Source organism: Mauremys reevesii, linkage group 5 (genome assembly GCF_016161935.1).
Source record: "Mauremys reevesii isolate NIE-2019 linkage group 5, ASM1616193v1, whole genome shotgun sequence".
In the NCBI taxonomy this organism is placed as follows: Eukaryota; Metazoa; Chordata; order Testudines; family Geoemydidae; genus Mauremys; species Mauremys reevesii.
The window spans coordinates 55,696,982-55,716,546 of record NC_052627.1 but is presented as its reverse complement, the minus strand read 5'-3'; the positions used below and the strand labels follow the sequence as shown (position 1 = coordinate 55,716,546).

At 38.6% G+C, this 19,565-nt stretch overlaps 1 protein-coding gene across 8 annotated transcripts in view; it reads left to right on the top strand.

The window, feature by feature from the left end:
- TTC29 (tetratricopeptide repeat domain 29) overlaps positions 1-19,565 on the top strand; it is a 187,088-nt gene that overhangs the window by 97,636 nt on the left and 69,887 nt on the right. For all 8 annotated transcript variants that reach the window (XM_039539201.1, XM_039539204.1, XM_039539202.1 and 5 more), the window contains 3 exons: positions 4,395-4,486; positions 13,712-13,835; positions 18,946-19,177. In XM_039539201.1, the coding sequence (XP_039395135.1) occupies positions 4,395-4,486; positions 13,712-13,835; positions 18,946-19,177 (448 nt within the window). The remainder of the gene's footprint in view (positions 1-4,394; positions 4,487-13,711; positions 13,836-18,945; positions 19,178-19,565) is intronic.

Sequence of the window (19,565 nt, the reverse complement as noted above, 5' to 3'; positions counted from 1 at the left end):
AAGAAAACTCCCCTCTGGGGCAGCATTCAGAAAAAGAAAGAAAGCAAAGGAAGCTTTTCTATCTGAGCAGGAAGGAGCTCTTCTGAGATACATAGACACACATGTTCACGGTGACCCTTCTGGCCCCAGGGAGGATGTGAGTGGTGAGGAGATGCCTGATCTTCAAGTTAGTCAGAGTGCAGGTGACCTGGCAGCTACTGCAGCATCCATATCTCCATCTCAAATGGATGTACCCATGCACATTCCTGAAGAAAAGTGTAGATCAGAAAAGAGTGTGGTGGAGGTGCAAGAAACAGCTGCTGCTGAGTTTAGTTCCTTAAGTCGAGATGATCCAGGACTGTGGTCCCACTTGAGCAGTGGCCTGAGGGACTTCCTTGTACTGCATGGGCCACAGCAAGTGAAAAACTTAATGTTCCCCAAAAGACAATGAAAATAGACGTTTCCATCCAACACATTACTGGCGTGAAATCCACAATGGTGACAAAGTGGAGAAGGCCATGGCTTATGTACTGAAAAATCCAGAATGCTGCATACGGTTTTTGTTGCAAACTCTTCCAGTCTAATGTTCCAGCCAGTCCTTTGTTCTACAGGAACAAAGGACTGGAAATATCTGGCTAGAAATCTGGCATGCCATGAGAAGGCAGCAAATCACCAGAGAGCATTCCATAGGTGGAAAGCGTTTGAGATAAGACTAAGGTTAAAAGCCACCATACATGATCAGCATCAAGAGAAGATTGCATCTCTTTACTGTAAAGTCTCTTTACTGGCAAAATGTTCTGAAAAGGCTCATTGCCATTGTGAGAATGCTTGCTACCCAAAACCTAGCATTGCGTGGCACTTCAGATCAGCTGTATGTGCCAAACAATGGAAACTTCCTTAAAATTGTGGAGCTGATGGCTGAGTTTGATGCTGTACTCCAGGAGCATCTAAGAAGAGTCACCACCCAGGAAATGTACACACACCACTACCTTAGAAAAACAATTCAAAATGAGATCATACAGTTACTGGCAACAAAAGTCAAACAGAAGACTGTGGCGGATCTGAAGTCAGCAAGATATTACTCTGTTATTCTGGACTGCACACCTGATATCAGCCATATGGAACAAATTTCTTTAATGGTGCGTTTTGTAACAACAGAACCTAGTGAAAATGTCCCTGCAATGGTGACTGTCAGAGAGCATTTTCTAGAATTTATTGACATTGATGATACTACAGAAGCTTGTATGATAAATGTGCTTCTTAAAAAGCTGGAAGATACGGGAATTGCGATAGCTGACATGAGAGATCAGGGCTACGATAATGATGCCAACATGAGAGGAAAGAGCAGAGGAGTACAGACATGGATCCGAGAGTTAAACCCTTGTGCTTTTTTTGTCCCATGCAGTTCTCGTTCATTGAACTTGGTGGTCAGTGATGCAGCATCAGCTTCTAGTGAGGCTGCTGAAATTTTTAATGTAATTCAAAGCATCTATGTATTTTTCTCTGTATCGACTCATCAATGGCAAATTTTGAAGCAACATCTGGGAACATCCTCTCTGACACTGAAACCACTGAGTGCCATACAATGGGAAAGTTGAGTGGAGGCGATAAAGCTATCAAACGCGAAATTGAGAAGATAGATGATGCCATAGTTGCCATTATGGAGGATAATGCTATCACAGGTACTGTTCATGGGAGAACAGTGGCAGAGGGAAATGGAATCACCAGAAACATACATAACTTCAAATTTCTGTGTGGCTTAGTGTTGTGGCATGACATACTGTTTGAAATAAATGTTGTAAGCAAGAGACTCCAATGTGTTGACCTTGATATATCTGGAGCAATAGAACAACTGGACAAAGCAAAGTCATACCTACAGTCTTACCGGTCAGATGAGGGATTTCAAAACATTCTAAAGTGTGCACAGAAGTTGGCAGAGGAACCTCCCACTGAAGCTATTTTCCCACCCATTCAAGAACACAAGAGTCACCAAAAAAGAAGACATTTTGATTACAAGGACAGGATAATCCCATAAGAGACCCCAAAAAACAATTCAAAGTTGAAATCTTTAACCAGGTGCTAGATTGTGAAATACAGTCAGTTGTAGGACGTTTCATGCAACTCAAGGAACACAGCAGTATATTTGGGATGTTGTATGATATTCCCAAACTCCTCACTATACCTGAAGAAGACCTACACCAGCAATGCAAGACAATAGAGACAGTGTTGACACATGATGACATGCGAGTGATTTAGGTGATGAACTGAAAGCCCTTTCAGATACATTTCAGCAGGATCAACTCCAAAGGCTGTTCTGGAATATATGTGCACAAATAAAATGACCACCCTCTTTCCAAATGCTTTTGTTGCTCTGTGCATACTTCTAACACTTCCTGTAACAGTTGCCAGTGGAGAATGCAGCTTCTCCAAGCTAAAGTTAATAAAAACACATCTACACTCCACAATGACACAGGAGAGGCTGGTCGGCCTTGCAACCATCTCAGTAGAGCATGAGCTGGCCCAGACTGGAAGCAGTTCAAATCTTTGCAATCAAGAAGGCATGGAAAGTACCACTTTGATTATTCAAACAGATAAAAATGCCAGTGTTTACTATGCAGACAAGAAAAGTTACATTTTTAATTGAAATTTTTGAACAAGGCATTTTAAGTTGTTAGTTCTCCTTTACTGGGGTAGGTAGCAGAGCAGTACCATGAGAGGAGTAGAACAGGAAGAAGGCAGAATTGAGACCTTTCAAAGTTTTGGCCCAAGCGAAGGGACATGGGGGCGTCATTTGTGCTCCCCGCCTCAGGTGCCAAAATGTTGTGGGCCGGCCCTGACAGAACCCCAAAATTCTTTAATTCTGCACCATTGAAGACTTTAATTTGAGCAAGCACTCAGTCAAGAGAGAGTTCCAAGCTGGTGCTATGAGCCCTATGACCAGTGTCATCTGTTCTTTTTGACATCTCATTTGCTTCAATGCTTCAATTCACAATGCCCTTCAAAACACAGGAAGTAATACTGCTGAATATGAAGAATTAAGCTCTGTTGATGAGGTACTGAAGAGGAAATAGTGCAGAATACACATTGGCAAATGTTGCTTTCCAGTGCATACATAGTTTAGATTACTCAAAAGTAGAATGAGAATCCACTGAGGGTTGAATCAACTACCCCTACTCAGGCCTATACCAGACATGCACAGTAGACAACAAGAAATCTGAGTGGTAGAAGCAGCAATAGGAGTGCTGAAATCCATGCTCACTGATGCTTGGCACACAGATGTTCTTCTTCTTTGAACCCTCTACTTTACCAGATGATAGGGTGACCAGATGTCCCAATTTTATAGGACAATCCCGATATTTGGGGCTTTTTCTTATATAGGCTCCTATTACCCCCCGCCCTCTGTCCCAATTTTTCACACTTGCTGTCTGGTCACCCTACCAGATGAAGAGAGATGAGCTCTTAATACAAAGTGCCCTTTCTTTTCCCACAACATAAACTGCCCTAGACAGGCATTGTGGGGTAGGTAAGGTGCTGTCATATGTCCCTTTACACCTCCTATCCTCCTTCAGTCTGGTAAATGACATTCACTAATCCTTTCTTGGAAATGTGCAAAAAGGATTTCCATAGATAGTCTTTGGAGATTTCCTGTGTCCTCATGTGTGTAATAGGTTGGGTCAAGGAACAAAGAGGGAGGGAGGAAAGAATGGGATTTCATTTTATATGCCTTCTCTCCTCATCCCCATTGGAAAAAATGGATGAAAAAGGGGAAATTATGCAATACAGATGATGTCAGTGTTAAATTAAATTAAGATCATATGTTTCTTGGTGGCAGCTGTAATCCTTTGATTATAGAAGAGGTAATGTTAATGGAGTACATTCCAAACAAGTATTAACAAATTGCTTGTGTGCTGGAATAATTAGTAGTGCATGTAATGAAATGATCTACAATATTCTTTTTTGATTAACCCTAGCTTAAATATACAGCCTACAATGTATTCAATTTCCTTTATGCCTCAGAATTGTACCAAAAGCAGAGTTCTCATCATTAGTGTTTTAAAGAAAGAAAATGTGCATTTCAGTGTATCATATCAAAATATATCACATATGAATGCAGAATGCTGTCTTAAAATATTGACTCATAGATTTCTTTAAAAATATGCACAGCTCCTAAAATCTATTAAATTATAGATAAGCAAATTATTTTGTAAATCACATATTTGTTTGGTTTTCTGTAGTGCCAAAAGAGTGATTTAAGGAAATTGGACATCCGTATGTTTATTACTTGTAATTGTTGCATATACAAAAAATGAAATAATAAAAATGGCATGTTAGCTCCTTGTATGGACAGATTGATTCTAAATCAAAAGCAGTAATGTTTGATATGTTTTTATTGTTTGTTTTTTCCTGCCTCACAGACTCTGAACACCTACAAAGAAATCTCCACAGAACTTTGTGATATTGTTGGCCTAGGCCGAGCATATCAAGCTATAGCCAAGGTCCTGGTAAGGTAGGTTAGCACATCCTTGTCTTGCTGTCAGTGCAAATTCATTCAACTGTGAAAGACTTAAATTGTTAGAGGTCTGTCGGTTCCCATTACTGACTGCTTAAATTTTAAGCAGTGCCCTTCTTCCAGTAAGTGACCCTTTCATCGTAAGTTATTTTAAACCAGCACAGTTTTTTAAAAGTGCATGATCAAAGCTTTTCCTGTCTTGTTTGTTTGTTTTGTTTTTATATTTTCAAAAAGTTAGGAAAAGACCTTGCTGAAAGATAGAAATTCAGTCATATTTTACAGGTTAAAAAGCAGAAAGCCTAGAAAAGTATAGTATGCTCCAGTAAGTGTGCCTCAGTGTAACCTTTCAAGAACTCTTCTTAATAGAAGTTTCCATTTATTGTTCTACCTCACTTTTTCCATCGAGACATTTGTGTTTTGAGCACTTATGGGTAAACAATTTGTTGCAAATATAATTCTTCTCTGTTGTTTCAGTCCAGCATTTTGAGCCTTTAAAAGCCTCTGCGAAATGGATTAATTTGACATTAGAACTTTTACAAAAATCATTGATACAAAATAATATAATGCAATTAAATATGATCAATAAAAGCAAGGAAATTCAAAGTCAAAGTTTATGGATTGTCCTTGACTCATTCTGTTGTGCGTAGGTATTGCAGGATACATGATGTATACATATTATTCCAAGACTCCAACAATATCTGCACAAATCAGCCTTTATGGGAAAGAGAGCACTTGTACAAGGCTGGGACGGAGAGAGAAGGCTGACCAGACAGACACAACTTACATTTCCTTTCTCATCCTGGTTGCCATCAAAAGGTCCCAGCTTTGCCTAAAATGAGCACTTTCATAAATTCCCCCATTATTTCTCTATCACCAGTGCTGCACCACCATTGCTAGCAACAATGGGAGAGCTGGATCTGACTGTCTGCTGGTTCTTTTACCACTGTGCCATCTAAATCTGCTTTGAGCAGGGGAAAACTTGCTTCCTGACTTACATCAGCCAGACTTATCTCTAGCAGTCCCTTTACTGCCAACGACCCTATTTAGAGCTGGGCTCTGAGGCAGAGGAGAGGAGAGAGTATCGTCCTGTGGCTCTGTGGAGGCAATACACTTGGAGAACAGAGTTACTATTGAGTAACTCCTTTTATCTTTTTTGTGACTTCTGATTTAAAAAAAATTAAAGCACCTAAGAAATTTAAGCCCTTAGGTCTCATTTTCAAAAGTGACTTAAGCACTTAGCCTAAGGCCAGGTCTACACTATAAACTTACATTGGTATAACTGCGTTGCTCAGGGGTGTGAAAAATCCACACCCCTGAGCGACGCAGTTATACCAACCTAACCCTCGGTGTAGATTGTGCTATGTCAACAGGAGGGCTTCTTTCATTGAAATAGCTACCACCTCTTGCAGAGATAGATTAATTATGCTGATGGGAGAAGCTCTCCCATTGGCATAGTAGCATCTTCACTGAATCATAACAGGGGCCACAGCTGTACCAGTGCAGCTACCCCACTGCAGCATTTTAAGTGTAGACCTACCCTTAGTCTCATTGAAAGTTGGTGAGACTTAGACTTCTCAGTCTTTTAGGTTCTTTTGAAAATGTTACACGTTGTCTCCACAGAGCTCCATTGTAGGAGACCAGCTAGCACTGACTCCTTAACGTGAACTGAGAAGTCTTGCTAACTGAACAATGACTGAGGCATTGCCCTCCTGAAATCAGCATCAGTTCTTAGTGCAGTTTTGAGATACTAGTGACTCATTAAAGTGTGAACTGAATTTCAAGATTTTTAGATAATGGCACACTGCAGATTCTTGCCATTGATGCTGCTACCTCCCTAGCTGAGTGTTTCCCAAGATGTTTGGTACACAAACATCAGGTAGGTTATAACATGATTGGATTCATGGTTTTATCTCCACTTAAACAGCTTTAGAGCTGAGCTGTCTTCATTGGTAGATTTTTCTCCAAAGTCCACAAGTACTCTGACTTTCTGAACAACCTTCATTCTGACTAAGTAGTAACTAAAAGCTCTTTTATCATTCATGGTATGTACCCTCTCTTTCCCAGCATGCCTATGGGGATTCTGGGGAAAACACAGGCATTGATATAGACTGAGGTGAAACTCTGATACTGTTTTTGCAGAAAATTTGAGCAAAGCCTGCATATCACATTGTCTTTGTGAAATGTAGTATAAGGTGGAAGGGTCATCAGATCCTGCAATTCCAAGGCCCCCTGGATAATTTAATGGCCATGAAGAATGACAGCTTCAGCAAGAGGTGGTACAGACCACAGTATCTGTTAACTTAAAGGGCTCTTCTATGAGTTTGTGTAGTGCCACAAATGCCAAGGATCAGCAGAATCCCAAATGGGAAGAAACAAGTCTGTAACATCCCTTTAATAAATATTCTAAGAGAGAATGGTTACATTCCATGATATAGGCAGATATAACCGCTAAGTAGATGTTAGTGGAAACTAATAACAGTCTTAATACCATCAGAAACTAGAGAAATTCTAAAATAACTGTAGCTGGCCATGAAAATGGGTCCAGGTCTTTTTCTTAAGGTAACATTTTAAATTGCCTTGCATGGTGACAGGTTTCAGAGCGGTAGCCGTGTTAGTCTGTATCAGCAAAAACAACGAGGAGTCCTTGTGGCACATTAGAGACTAACAAATTTATTTGGGCATAAGCTTTCGTGGGCTAGAACCCACTTCATCGGATGCATGAAGTGAAAAATACAGGAGCAGGTATAAATACATGAAAGAATGGGGTTTGCTTTACCAAGTGTGAGGTCACTCTAATGAGATAAATCAATTAACAGCAGGATACCAAGGAAGGAAAAATAACTTTTGAAGTGGTAAGAGAGTGGCCTAGAGTGTTCTCCTACCAGTTTTTGAATGTTATGATTCCTGATGTCAGATTGGTGTCCATTTATTCTTTTGCATAGAGACTGTCCAGTTTGGCCAATGTACATTGTAGAGGGGCATCGCTGGCACATGATGGCATATATGATGTGCAGGTGAACGAGCCCTGGATGATGTGGCTGATGTGATTAGGTCCTATGATGGTGTCCCTTGAATAGATATGTGGACAGAGTTGGCACTGGGGTTTGTAGCAGGGTTTGGTTCCTGGGTTGGTTTTTTTGTTCTGTGGTGTGTAGTTGCTGGTGAGTATTTGCTTCCGGTTGGGGATCTGTCTGTAGGCGAGGATTGGCCTGTCTCCCAAGGTCTGTGAGAGTGAGGGATCATCCTTCAGGATAGGTTGTAGATCCTTGATGATGCGCTGGAGAGGTTTTAGTTGGGGGCTGTAGGTGACAGCTAGTGGCGTTCTGTTACTTTCTTTGTTGGGCCTGTCTTGTAGTAGGTGACTTCTCGGTACCCTTCTGACTGTCAATCTGTTTCTTCACTTCATCAGGTGGGTATTGCAGTTTTAAGAACTCTTGATAGAGATTCTGTAGGTGTTTGTCTCTGTCTGAGGGACACCATCAAAAACCAGTAGGAGAACACTTCAATCTCTCTGGTCACTCAATAACCAACAAAAGTGGCAATTCTTCAACAAAAAAACTTCAAAAACAGACTCCAACACGAAGCTGCAGAACTGGAATTAATTTGCAAACTGGATACCATCAGATTAGGCCTGAATAAAGACTGGGAGTGGTTGGGTCATTACAAAACCTAAACTTAATTTCCCCAATATTAATTTCTCCCTACTGTTACTCACACCTTCTTGTCAACTGTCTGTAACAGGCCACTCTCTTACCACTTCAATAGCTATTTTTCCTCCCTTGGTATCCTGCTGTTAATTGATTTATCTCATTAGACTGACCTCACACTTGGTCACATTCTTTCATGTATTTATACCTGTTCCTGTATTTTTCACTTCATGCATCCGATGAAGTGGGTTCTAGCCTATGAAAGCTTATGCCCAAATAAATTTGTTAGTCTCTAAGGTGCCACAAGGACTCCTCCTTATTTTAAATTGGTTCCATTTGGCCATATAACACCTCCTAATGGATGGCTTCTGGACTCTAACAGAATAGCTTTGATCTCTTTGGACAAGCATAAATCTACTTGACCTTAGAAATCTAGCAGCCATACTGTAAGTAGAAGTGACTTAAGATTTGAGAGCATTGCCCTATCCTGCTCAGACAGAGTATCATGACTGGGTAAAGATTAATGAAAGCCAATAGTTCCAGGAACCAGTTTTGCCCAGCCCAGATGATCATGACTAAGATCACTCTGGATCTGTTTTGTTGAATCTTCCTCAATATTATGAGGATGAGGGGAAATGAAGGACAGGTGTAAAGGAGTGCTTTCCCCAATGTAAAAAGGGGCATGTGATACACATTGTAGGTCCCCGTTCACTCTTACACAGAACTTTGGATGCTTATTGTTCTGACCTGTGTCTGGATGACCCCACTGGAAAATACTGGATGAGCCAGTGAAGGTTTGAATGACTTCCCATCACGATTCACAACCTTCAGATAGGCAGATTTCTACCAACTCAGAAAAATAGTAGGCAAGGTCCTCTGGAAAGACCAATTAAGAAGAAAGGGAGTCAAAGTCAATATCAAGCTACTCCGATGCAGAGGAAAGATAAAAAGAGCCACAGGAGGTCCGTGTGGCTGCACAAGGAGCTTCTAACTATCTAAAAGGGCTACATATAGGAAATGGAAGAAAGGGCATGTCCTCAAGGAAGTATACATGGGAATAGCGGGAGTGTGTAGGGACAAAATCAGGAAAGCCAAGGCTAGAATGAGTTACAGCTGGCAAGAAATGCTAGAGACACCAAGAAGGGGTTCTTCAAATATGTCAGACAAAAAAGAAAGATCAAGGATGGTGTTGGGTCCACTGCTCAATGGAGAAAGTGAGCTGGTAACGAAAGATGATAGGAAGGCAGAGCTGCTCAATGCCTGCTTTGCTTCAGTCTTCTCCCCCCAACAAATAACAGTACAACTAATGAAGTCAAGGGAAGGAATGCAGTAAATATGGGATAGGTAAAGAACACATCAGAGATCTTCTGACCAATTTGAATGAATCCAAATCAACAGGGCTGGATGCTATTCACCCAAGGGTACTGAAGAAATTAGCAGAAGAAATCTCAGAGCCACTAGCAACAATATTTACAAAGTCATGGATGACAGGAAAGATTCCAGAAGACTGGAAAAGGGCTAACATAGTGCCCATCTTTAAAAAGGGGGAAAAGGAGGAGCCAGGGAAATATAGACAAATCAGCGTGACTTCAATATCTAGGAAGCTACTAGAGCAATGTATAAAACATTCAATTTGTGAATACCTGGCAGATGAAGAGGTAATCACTAGTGACCAACATAGATTTACCAAGAACAAATTATGCCAAACCAGCTTGATTTCCTTCTTTGACAGGGTAACTGATTTGGGGGTGGATAGGGTGAATGCGATGGAGATAATATACTTGGACTTCAGCAAGGCTTTTGACACAGTCCTATATTACATTCTGATAAGTGAGCAGGAGAAATGCGGGCTCAACACTCAGATACTTGAAAGGACACTATAAAAAAAGATGGAGAAAAGTTCTTTTTTGCTACAGAGGGCAGGAAAAGAGGCAGTGGGTTCAAACTACAGCATAACAGATTTAGATTAAATTGCAGGGAAAACTTCCTAACTGTAAGAACAGTAGGACAATGGAACAGACATCCTAGGGAGGTCATGGAAGCTTCTTCACTGGAGGTTTTCAAAAGGAGGCTGGATCTGGAGGCTTGGATGATTTAGACACAAGAAATCCTGCATCTTGGCAGGGGGTTAGACTAGATGAGCCTTGTGGTCCCTTCTAACCCTATGATTCTATGATTCTAACCTTCAGACCCTGGTGCGGAATAGACAGGGTCACCTCATTTTGAATGCATCATTCCACTGATTGCCTCTTAACACAACAGAGTTGAACAAGCTTCTCTGGTCATTCAGGTAATACATCACAACTGCAGTGTATGTTAGAATCTGCACTGATTGCCCTCTGATCCATGGGGAAAAAAGCCTTTGAGAACCAGCCTGTTGTCCCATGTATTTTGCAGTTTTATATGGAGTCTTGGAGATCCTAACCATGCTGCTGAAGCCTGATAGGAGGTTTCTAGACCTATCATTATTTGAGGTGCAGTTCTGGTATAAGGGCATCACCTTCAAGATAATCTCTGGCAATGTCACTCTTTACTACAGAGGACATGTTGTGGGCACTGGGTTTGTACATCAGATTCAACCACCCTTGCAAGACTTGCTTGAGCAACGTCACAAAAGGTTTAGGCCTCCATAATGCCTAACACTTGCAGAGAAAATTCCATTGGCTCATTTAGCTTGAAATGAGAAAACAAGAGTTACTACAGGTATGTAATACCTTTTACTGAAGCAATCATAACTGCCCTATGGAGTCATGAATGCCAATGTTGTAAAAAATATAGGAGAGTAATATCTTAAGAAGCAGAACATGTATAGTTATGCAAAGCATGTAGAATTTTTGAAAAATATGAATTTTTGAAAGAACCATAAAATTATAGATGATTGAGATGGATAAGACCTATTTATAACATTATTAGTGCATCTTACTGTCCAATGCAGGGTTGTTTCTGGCAGACTATATTTTAGTGCTTTGTCTGGACTAGTTTTAAATGTCTCGAGCTATAGGCGTCCATAATTTCTTTGGAAGATTATTCTACCATCTAGTAGCAGAGCTCTTTGGTAGTGTGAGAATTACCTTTTTGTTATTAATCAAATTAATTTTCTTTTGCCTGAGAGAAATTATATGCCCTAGTAATTTTTATATTTTCTATAAATGGAGCATAAGGTCTTTGATGTGAAATATCCAAAAATGACCAAAAATACATCAAAACATTTCTATTAATTCATGAGATTAAGAAAACCTTTTTACATTTTCTCCTGTCACTGATTCCATTTGCCTTATTACTTTCAGCCTCTAGCCCACAAACTTGGTGGCACAATCAACAAACCCCTTAGTGGCTGTTTCATCTCTGCTCTATTTGATTTCTCCACTCTGAGTAAATGATTAAGTTTTCATGCATTGGTTCAACCAAAATCTATGTTCACTCAACCACATCCTTTATTGATTACTTCTACTGCAAACAGTAGGCCAAGTGTGATATACATAATTGGACAGTTGTCAGGGGATGTGGGTGTTAACAGTCCTGTTTTCCCAGTTGGAAACTGGAATCACCTTGATACACAAATATTCTGCACTGTTTCATTCTCATCCTTTGGACCGAGGAGTTCTTTTCCTCAGAATATATGTTTTTAACTCTCTAAGGTCTGGTTGAATGGATTTAATGATTATACCATATAATATGGTGTTGAAGTTGCACCTGTGCACTGCATATAGAAAACTAGAAAAACTGGAATTAATATTTGTCTAACACTTTAACCTTGTCCTTTAACTTATATAAATCATGTGCCATGCTTCTGTGTGGAAATGTTTGATTTTCTCCCCTTTGGAAGAAAGATAGGTTTCCAAATATGTTTCTAATTCTAAAATTCAGAAACCTTTTGACATTGAGCAAATGTTTACAATTCAGTACATTTCATATTGTAGTGCTGTTTAAATATGTTCATTTAACAATTTTGATAAATAGAATTCTACTCATTTAAAAATATGTTCTTTACTGTAACATAACACTTGAACATTTTAAGCACCCTGTTAAATTCTGGATGTTTTGGCAGCCTATTGCAATAGTGCAGCTGACTCCACTTATGTAGCGGTGGTCACAGCAAAATTAAAGATTTGCATCAAAGCTTCACTGTATTTTCCTGTTCAGGGGCAGGAAAATCACTGTTCTGATTACTCTGTTTGCATACGCCAATTAAGGAACCGTAGCAGATATAGCACCATCAAATTCTGGAAACGCGTATCCCTAATATGGTTTATATTAAAAGGATTAGTTAAAATAAGCCTCAGTCAGTCATTTGTTGCAGGAATATAATTTAAAGATGTTTTAAAATAGTATGAATTTTTCGTCACTTACAGGAACTTAAATTTGTGAGGTTCTAAATTAGGACTGGATGTTTTTTGGCTGGCTTGGTGACTTGACATATTGCAAGCTGCACTACTACATTAGAGACTCAGGTTCATGGCTTATATTGAGGTCAGCTGCAGTGACAGTCAGCCTTAAAGAGAAAAAGAGTGCAGTGCTTCACTCGTAAGCAAACTCGAGCATCTGGCCTAGAGGGCAGAGATACTATATTGTTAACATGGCCAGCTTTATTAAAAATGATATGTGCAAATATTATTGTCAAAGTCGTTAGCCAATTTTCATCCTAGATTGGGAGTAACCTCAAGTAGCCTGAGTCTCAGTGGGAATTGGAGGTGACACCTGCAATCCACAGTTTATAGGGTAGCCTGTATGACTGCAGCAACCGTTGGCCTGTGCAGCCAAACAGCGGCATTACATCCCAAAGGAGGCTACCAGCTCTATGGTCTACAACGTTAGTGTCATTATACTGCTGCTGCTGTACAAGAAGAGAAAGAATTTTAAAACAAAAAATGTCATTCATGAATGATGGGGGCAGAAAAACGTAAAAGCAAGATTCTCACTGACAAACTAATACGCTTAGTCCCCTCCCTCGGCATGTTCTCTCAATTTGGTCACTAGGCGAGGTCTGACCTATCTACAAAATTGTGTGGCCAGATGCTGATCAAATAAAACATCATTTTAGAGTACTGGAAACTCAGAAAAGCATTGTAAATAATAACCTACCTATTTTGTTCATTCTTGGTACTAAAAATAACGCAACAATATACTGGAAATTTAGGAAATGTATTTTTTTTCTTACGGTGTACAGAGGACCTAATTCTGCCCCTTGTCCACTACAATTGGTTAATAACATAGTAAAAACATCCTGATTGATTAATAACTTATATTGGTTAATAATTAAATCACAGAGTGTTTTAATATCATGTGCTGCAAAGAGCTGCAGGAGACACAGTAAAGAGCAACTTGCAGCTCACAAGTCTCAGTCTGAGTATCACTGCTCTACATGCTTCCATGGAGGCAGCAGATATGCAAATGAGGACAGAACTGGATTCCAAATTTCACCCCAACGCAAGTTAGTAAATACAGTTTCTAGACTTCTGTACTTCAAAATGTCTGCTAAGGGAGGCAATGACAGATTATCAGCTATAGTCTATTGCAGTGTATGAAGAAACAACCTCAATAAAAATTTAATTGCAACCTTTGTCATTTGTTTTAGTCAAGTAAAAGTGACTGAGGCTATTGAGTACTTGGAAAAGTTTGTGACAGTTGCCAAGAGTGCTCAGCTAAGCCGAAGTCTAGTGGATGCATGCATATCCCTTGGAGATATTTACAATGAAAGAGTAAGTATTAATTATAATGATGATGCCCTACAGTTGATTGTAATTTAGGGTCAAAATCTGTGTTCTTGTATGAGAGACTGTCCCATCAGAATCTGATGAATGTATTGATTCATATAGGAATTTCTCCTATATTGCCAAATGACTAGGTATGGATGTGAACTGGAATGCCAAATCTGAACACTTTTGGATAACGTTAAAATGTGTTCCTAAACTCAAATCCAAATTTCACAATAAGGATGTAATTCTGTAATGAGTCAAACCAAAACACCAAATCCAAACAACCCCTATATTTCAACTCTTGTCAACAGTCTGGGTCCAGATATGCAGCTTGGGTGCATCTATACAAATTAACAATTAAATCACAAATAAATATGTTATAGCATATTACTGTACATTATAACTACTGCTCTTTGAAGATTAACAAATGGACAAATACAAATTCTAACCTACTACACTGGTGGAGATTTAAATCTTTTAGCCTAATTTGCTGTGTGTGCTCTGCCAGCATAATTCAGGAAGTAACTTCGAGTACAAGAAAGTCCTCCAGGGGAGTGTATCAGTAGTGCAGAATCATTTTCCACACACATGTGCTCGCGTGCATGCACACACATTCTACTTAATGGCCTTGATTTGGTCTGTGCAACCCAGAAAATAGACAGTGCTGGACAAGGCAAGGTTGGAGTACCCATGAAATATGCTGATTTAACATATCTCCCAGACAGCTTCCTTTTGAACTAGGCCTGATATTTAAAACTGTCCTCTGGTGAAACCTCAAATGAAGGCACTAGCTGCCTTTCTTTCCATGTAATAAAAGCCTCTGCCAGTGCAGCTGCCCGTGCAGGGACAAATAATACTCAAAAGAGTATTCAGAAAAAAAGTATTTGATGCCAAGAGTTTTAAAAACATTTTTGAAGTTGAAATGATACATGGAATCATGTTGAAATAATAAGTAATAAAAGAAAATTGTACCCATCTTGTTCAGCCCTGCTAGTTGCAGAAGGTGGGAAAACACTTGCACCATGAATAAATTCTATATAAAGATTGAAGATGAAGTTTTAAATTACTAAGAGCATTTCTGAGCTGAGGCTACCATATTGCTGAAAAAGTGGGGGAGCTCTATAGGTATGCAGCAACCATAAATCTGGTATTTCCTAACTTTCAAATGCTTGATTTGGCGACCTAAATAACATTCTTTTAATTTATACTACAGGCTGCATGTCCACTTTAGAAATTGCAACCCTCAAATGGCTCCTTACTTTTATGTTTTATCTTATACAGAATTCCCTATACAAAGGTTACTGTCCTGTGGTGTTGCTTAAGCAATGAAACAAAGTCTATGCTGTAATCTTTGAATTAACCTGGGACTTCAATATTACGATATTCTCATTTAAAGATTTTCTCCTTAATGCAAATGCAAAAGACTCTGCCTTTATAAAAAAATTATCTTGAAAGCCAAAGAATTTGCAAGGTATATAAGAAATATATTTTAAAATGTACCTATATTGTAGTTTAGTGGATTTGGAAGTCAGAATAAAATAGGTTTATATCAACTGTAGAGTTAAATATTTCCCCTCCACAGTTCAGGCAAGTGTTGCAAAATATTTAACTCAAACTCTGGTTAACTGCCATTTACATTCTTCTGCCATCCTGGCTGATTACCAACTGCATTCAAAGTGATCTTCTGTAACAACTAGCCTTCTCCTACATGTTCTCCTTAAGTTTTGTTTGTGATATCAGAATTCAAAATTGATTGGTGTCTCAGCACTGAATCATGATATCACAAAAATAAAGAAATACAGAGAAAGAATATGACTTTTAAATATTCTTGGGGATTTTTGTAAAATATGTCACTAAAATATGGCAATATTTCTTTAAAACTAAAAACATATAGTGAGAGCTCACTGCATTATGTTAAATGACATCTCTTTTCAAACTGTCATTCTGAAACAATGTACAAGTCTCCTAAAATTAAAAATACTAAAGCAAAAGCATATATCTGCTCTGCAGAGTTCTTTCCTTCATTTGGTTGATTTTTAAGGGATGTGTTCCTTTTCTTGTTACGGTTATTGTTGTTACTATTTAGTTTTAGAAATCATACTGCTTGAAACATTAATAGCAAATTATATTTCTACTTGATAGGAAATAGGGTTTTATTTTAATTGTATATATCAAATAACATGTAGTTTAACTAGCCTTAGTTTAGTATTTATTCTTAGCATAAATATAGCAGTGATTTTGCAAGAGTAAACAAGTTCTGAGGATTCTAAATCCTAGTTAGTCTCAACAAAAATTGAGGAAGGGACAGTCCACAGGAATAGTGGTGGATTATGTGAATGAAAAGAACTTTCTGCTCCAATATGCAAGCCAGGTTGCTACTTCTATCACTGAAGAATTTTTTCTAGTGATTGGTGGGTTTTAAATCATATCCCATTAAGCTGCATACTTAAAATCTGAAATACACTTTTCCTTTTTACAATGCTGACCATGCTCATGAGTTTTTGTATGCATAACAAAAAAATCACATCTACCCATAGCTCCTTCCCACCTGGAAGCCCTCTAAACCTCCACAGTCTAATCAGACACCACAATTGCACAGGGGAGTTGAAATCTTCCGGGGGAGACTTAGTCAAGTTAAAAGTAAAGGCGTCAAGCAGCTGACATCTCTGAAAAAGACTCGTGGGCCAGGAAGGATGTACCCAACAAGGAATGTAGCTTAATCCACGGGGCTTTGAGGAATGGAAACTGATCCACTATGGCTGCTAATAATAGGAACATAGGAATTGCCATACTGGGTCAGACCAGTTGTCCATCTAATATGTGTTCTCAGTCAGTGGCCAGTTTCAGCTGCTTCAAACAAAGACACAAAATGCCTATAAGAGGCAGTTATATGATAATTTGCCCCCAGGGAAGGTTTCAGTCTAACCCCACTAGTGGAAGTTTGGCTTATGCCCTAACACTTGATCCTTTATATCCCTTCCAAAACATTTATCTATTTTTAAAATATTTATGATTACAATTTAGATATTCTTGTTACTCATATCAATGTCCAATCTCTTTTTTAAATCTAAAACTCTTGGCCTCCATGATATCTTCTGGCAATGAGTTTCACAGAGTAACTCTGCACTGAGTGAAAAAAAATATTTCCTTTAATTAGTTTTGAATTTGCTGCCTTTCAGTTATATCAAATGCCCTCTTGTTTTTTGTTGTTTTTTTGTTTGTTCGTTTATGAGAAAGATTGGGCAGATTCTATCTTTTCTGTACCATTCGTTGTTTGGTGTGCTTTAATCATGTCGTATCTTATCTCTTGTCCAGTATAGGTAGCTCAGTTTTTTTCACTCTCTCTTCATAGGGTAGTTTTTTCATGGCCCTAGTCATTCTCATGCTATATCTCTGAACCTCATTTATTGCAGCTGTATCTTTTTTGAGGTGGAGTAAATAGAACTGAGCACAGTATTCTGAGCAAAGGCATACCATTTATTTATATAATCTCGCATTATAATATTTTCAGTATTCTTTTCCATCTCATTCCTTATGCATCCTAACATTTCTTTTGTTTTATTAATATATTATATTTTATTTTTAAGGCTGCTGCACACTGAGCAGATGTCTTCACTGAGATGTTCATATGGATGCCTTGCTCTGTTTCCTGAGCTGATACAGTTAATTTATAACCCAATAAGTGTTATAAGTAATTCAGATTATACTCTCCAATATGTGTTTGGCATTTTTCAACATTGAATTGCATTTACCATTATGTTGCCCATTCACCAACTTTGGTTAGATCCCTCTGACGTTCCTCCCAGTCTTCCATGGTCTTGACTAACTGAAATAATTTTGTGTCCTTTGCAAGGTTGCCACTTTACTACTCACCCCCTTTTCCAGATAACTAAACAAACAAATTAAACAACACTGATGCAAGTACAGAATCTTGTGGCACCCTATTTTTTTAAAACTATAGGTGTGCCACTTGCTACCTCTATTATAGTATCTGATTTTTATGAGAGATTCCATATATTTGCTGGCAACTCAGCCACTTCAGTTTCAGGTTCCTTCAGAAACTCTATGCTGTATACCATCTGGGCCTGGTGATATATTGCCTTTTAAATTGTCAGCTTGTTCCAGCATCCCTTCCTTAGACACCTCCATCTCAGATTGTAGTTCGTCTTTATTACCAGAAAAAAACAGGTCCCGTGTAGGCATCTCCCCAACATGCTTTGTGGCGAAGATAGATGCAGAGAAATCATTTACCTCTCAGCAATGTCCTTATTTTATTTAATTGCTCCCTTTACTCCCCTGTGTTGCAGACCCATGGATTCTCTCAGTCTTTCTGCTTCTGATGTATTTAAAGAATTACTTCTTATTTGTTTTTATTTCTTTTAGCTATTTGCTCTTCAAATTCCACTTCAGCCCTTCTAATGCCTTCTTACATATTGCCTACTGTAGTTTATGCTCCTCTATTTTGGCTCCACTAGTGTTGGATTTCCATTTTCTGAAGGAAATCTGTGGCTTGAATAACCTCTTTAACCTTGCCATTTACCCATAGGAGTTTACATCTTGCCCTCCTGTTTCCCTTTTTTGTATAGAGGAGTGCATGCGTTCAGAGACACTATTATTATTTCCTTATTTCTAAACATTTTAATTTCTATACTTTTGACAGTAGGGGTTTTGACTAACTTCCTTGTTTCTTAAAAAAAAATCCCTGTTTCTAAATGTTAATGTCACCATGCTAGTTTTTATCCTTTTCCTCTCCCAAGGATGTTGAACGTATTGAATTTCTGGTTACTGTTACTGAGTGGCTCAGCTATAATCAGAAATAGTATTTACCATTTATATAGCAGTTTACATGTTCAAAATGCTATACCAATAGGACTAATAAATACAGTTCCTCAAAGAAACAGGTAAGTCAGTCATATTATCTGTATTTTACAGATTAAGAAACTGAGGCAGATAGGTGTGAGTTTTCCAAGATTACACAGTGAATCATTCTTGGGGTGGAATAACAGCTGTGGCTTCTTTAAGGTTGTGAAGGGGGAAGTACAAAGCACTAGGGTAAAGATGTGCTAGTTAAAAAATGTAAACACCTCTTCTTCACTTTTCTCTTCCTTATTAGGGGAACTACTACAAAGCCTGTGAATATTTCAATCAGGCTTTTGAGGCAGCAAACACTCTAACTGACTTGCCCCTGGTGGATGAAACGAAGGTTTATTACGGCATCGCAAAAGCTCATAACATGATGGTGGCAGTTAACAGTCATACAGACGCTGCAGATCACGTCAACATTGAGTACCTGCTGGCATGGAAGGAGAATAGAAGTGACATGTGCACTGACCCTTTTACAGTTGGTAAGACATTGGTTATGAAACGCATTAGTGCTGCATTGTCCTTAATGGTTAAGTCATTTTTCTTGTAGAGTTTTATTAAATTATTTGCTGAGCTTAATCCTATTGGATTACCCTTGTACTGAATGGAGGTTGGATGTGCACTTCGTTGTGCACTTATTTAAAAAAATTAAGTAAAAGAGGTTTAAACAATACATAGAAAAGAAACAGGTAATCTATTTCAAATGCTAACTCTAACGTTCGCAATGCTGTTTTTCAAGTCATCACAGTTACAGGCAAATGAGTGATGTATCAGTTTAATCAAATGATGATCTGAAATTTAAAAAATCTTCTCCTGTAGTCTGTTTTTACAAGAAAAGGGTTAATATAAACTCTCTTATTAAGAATAAGA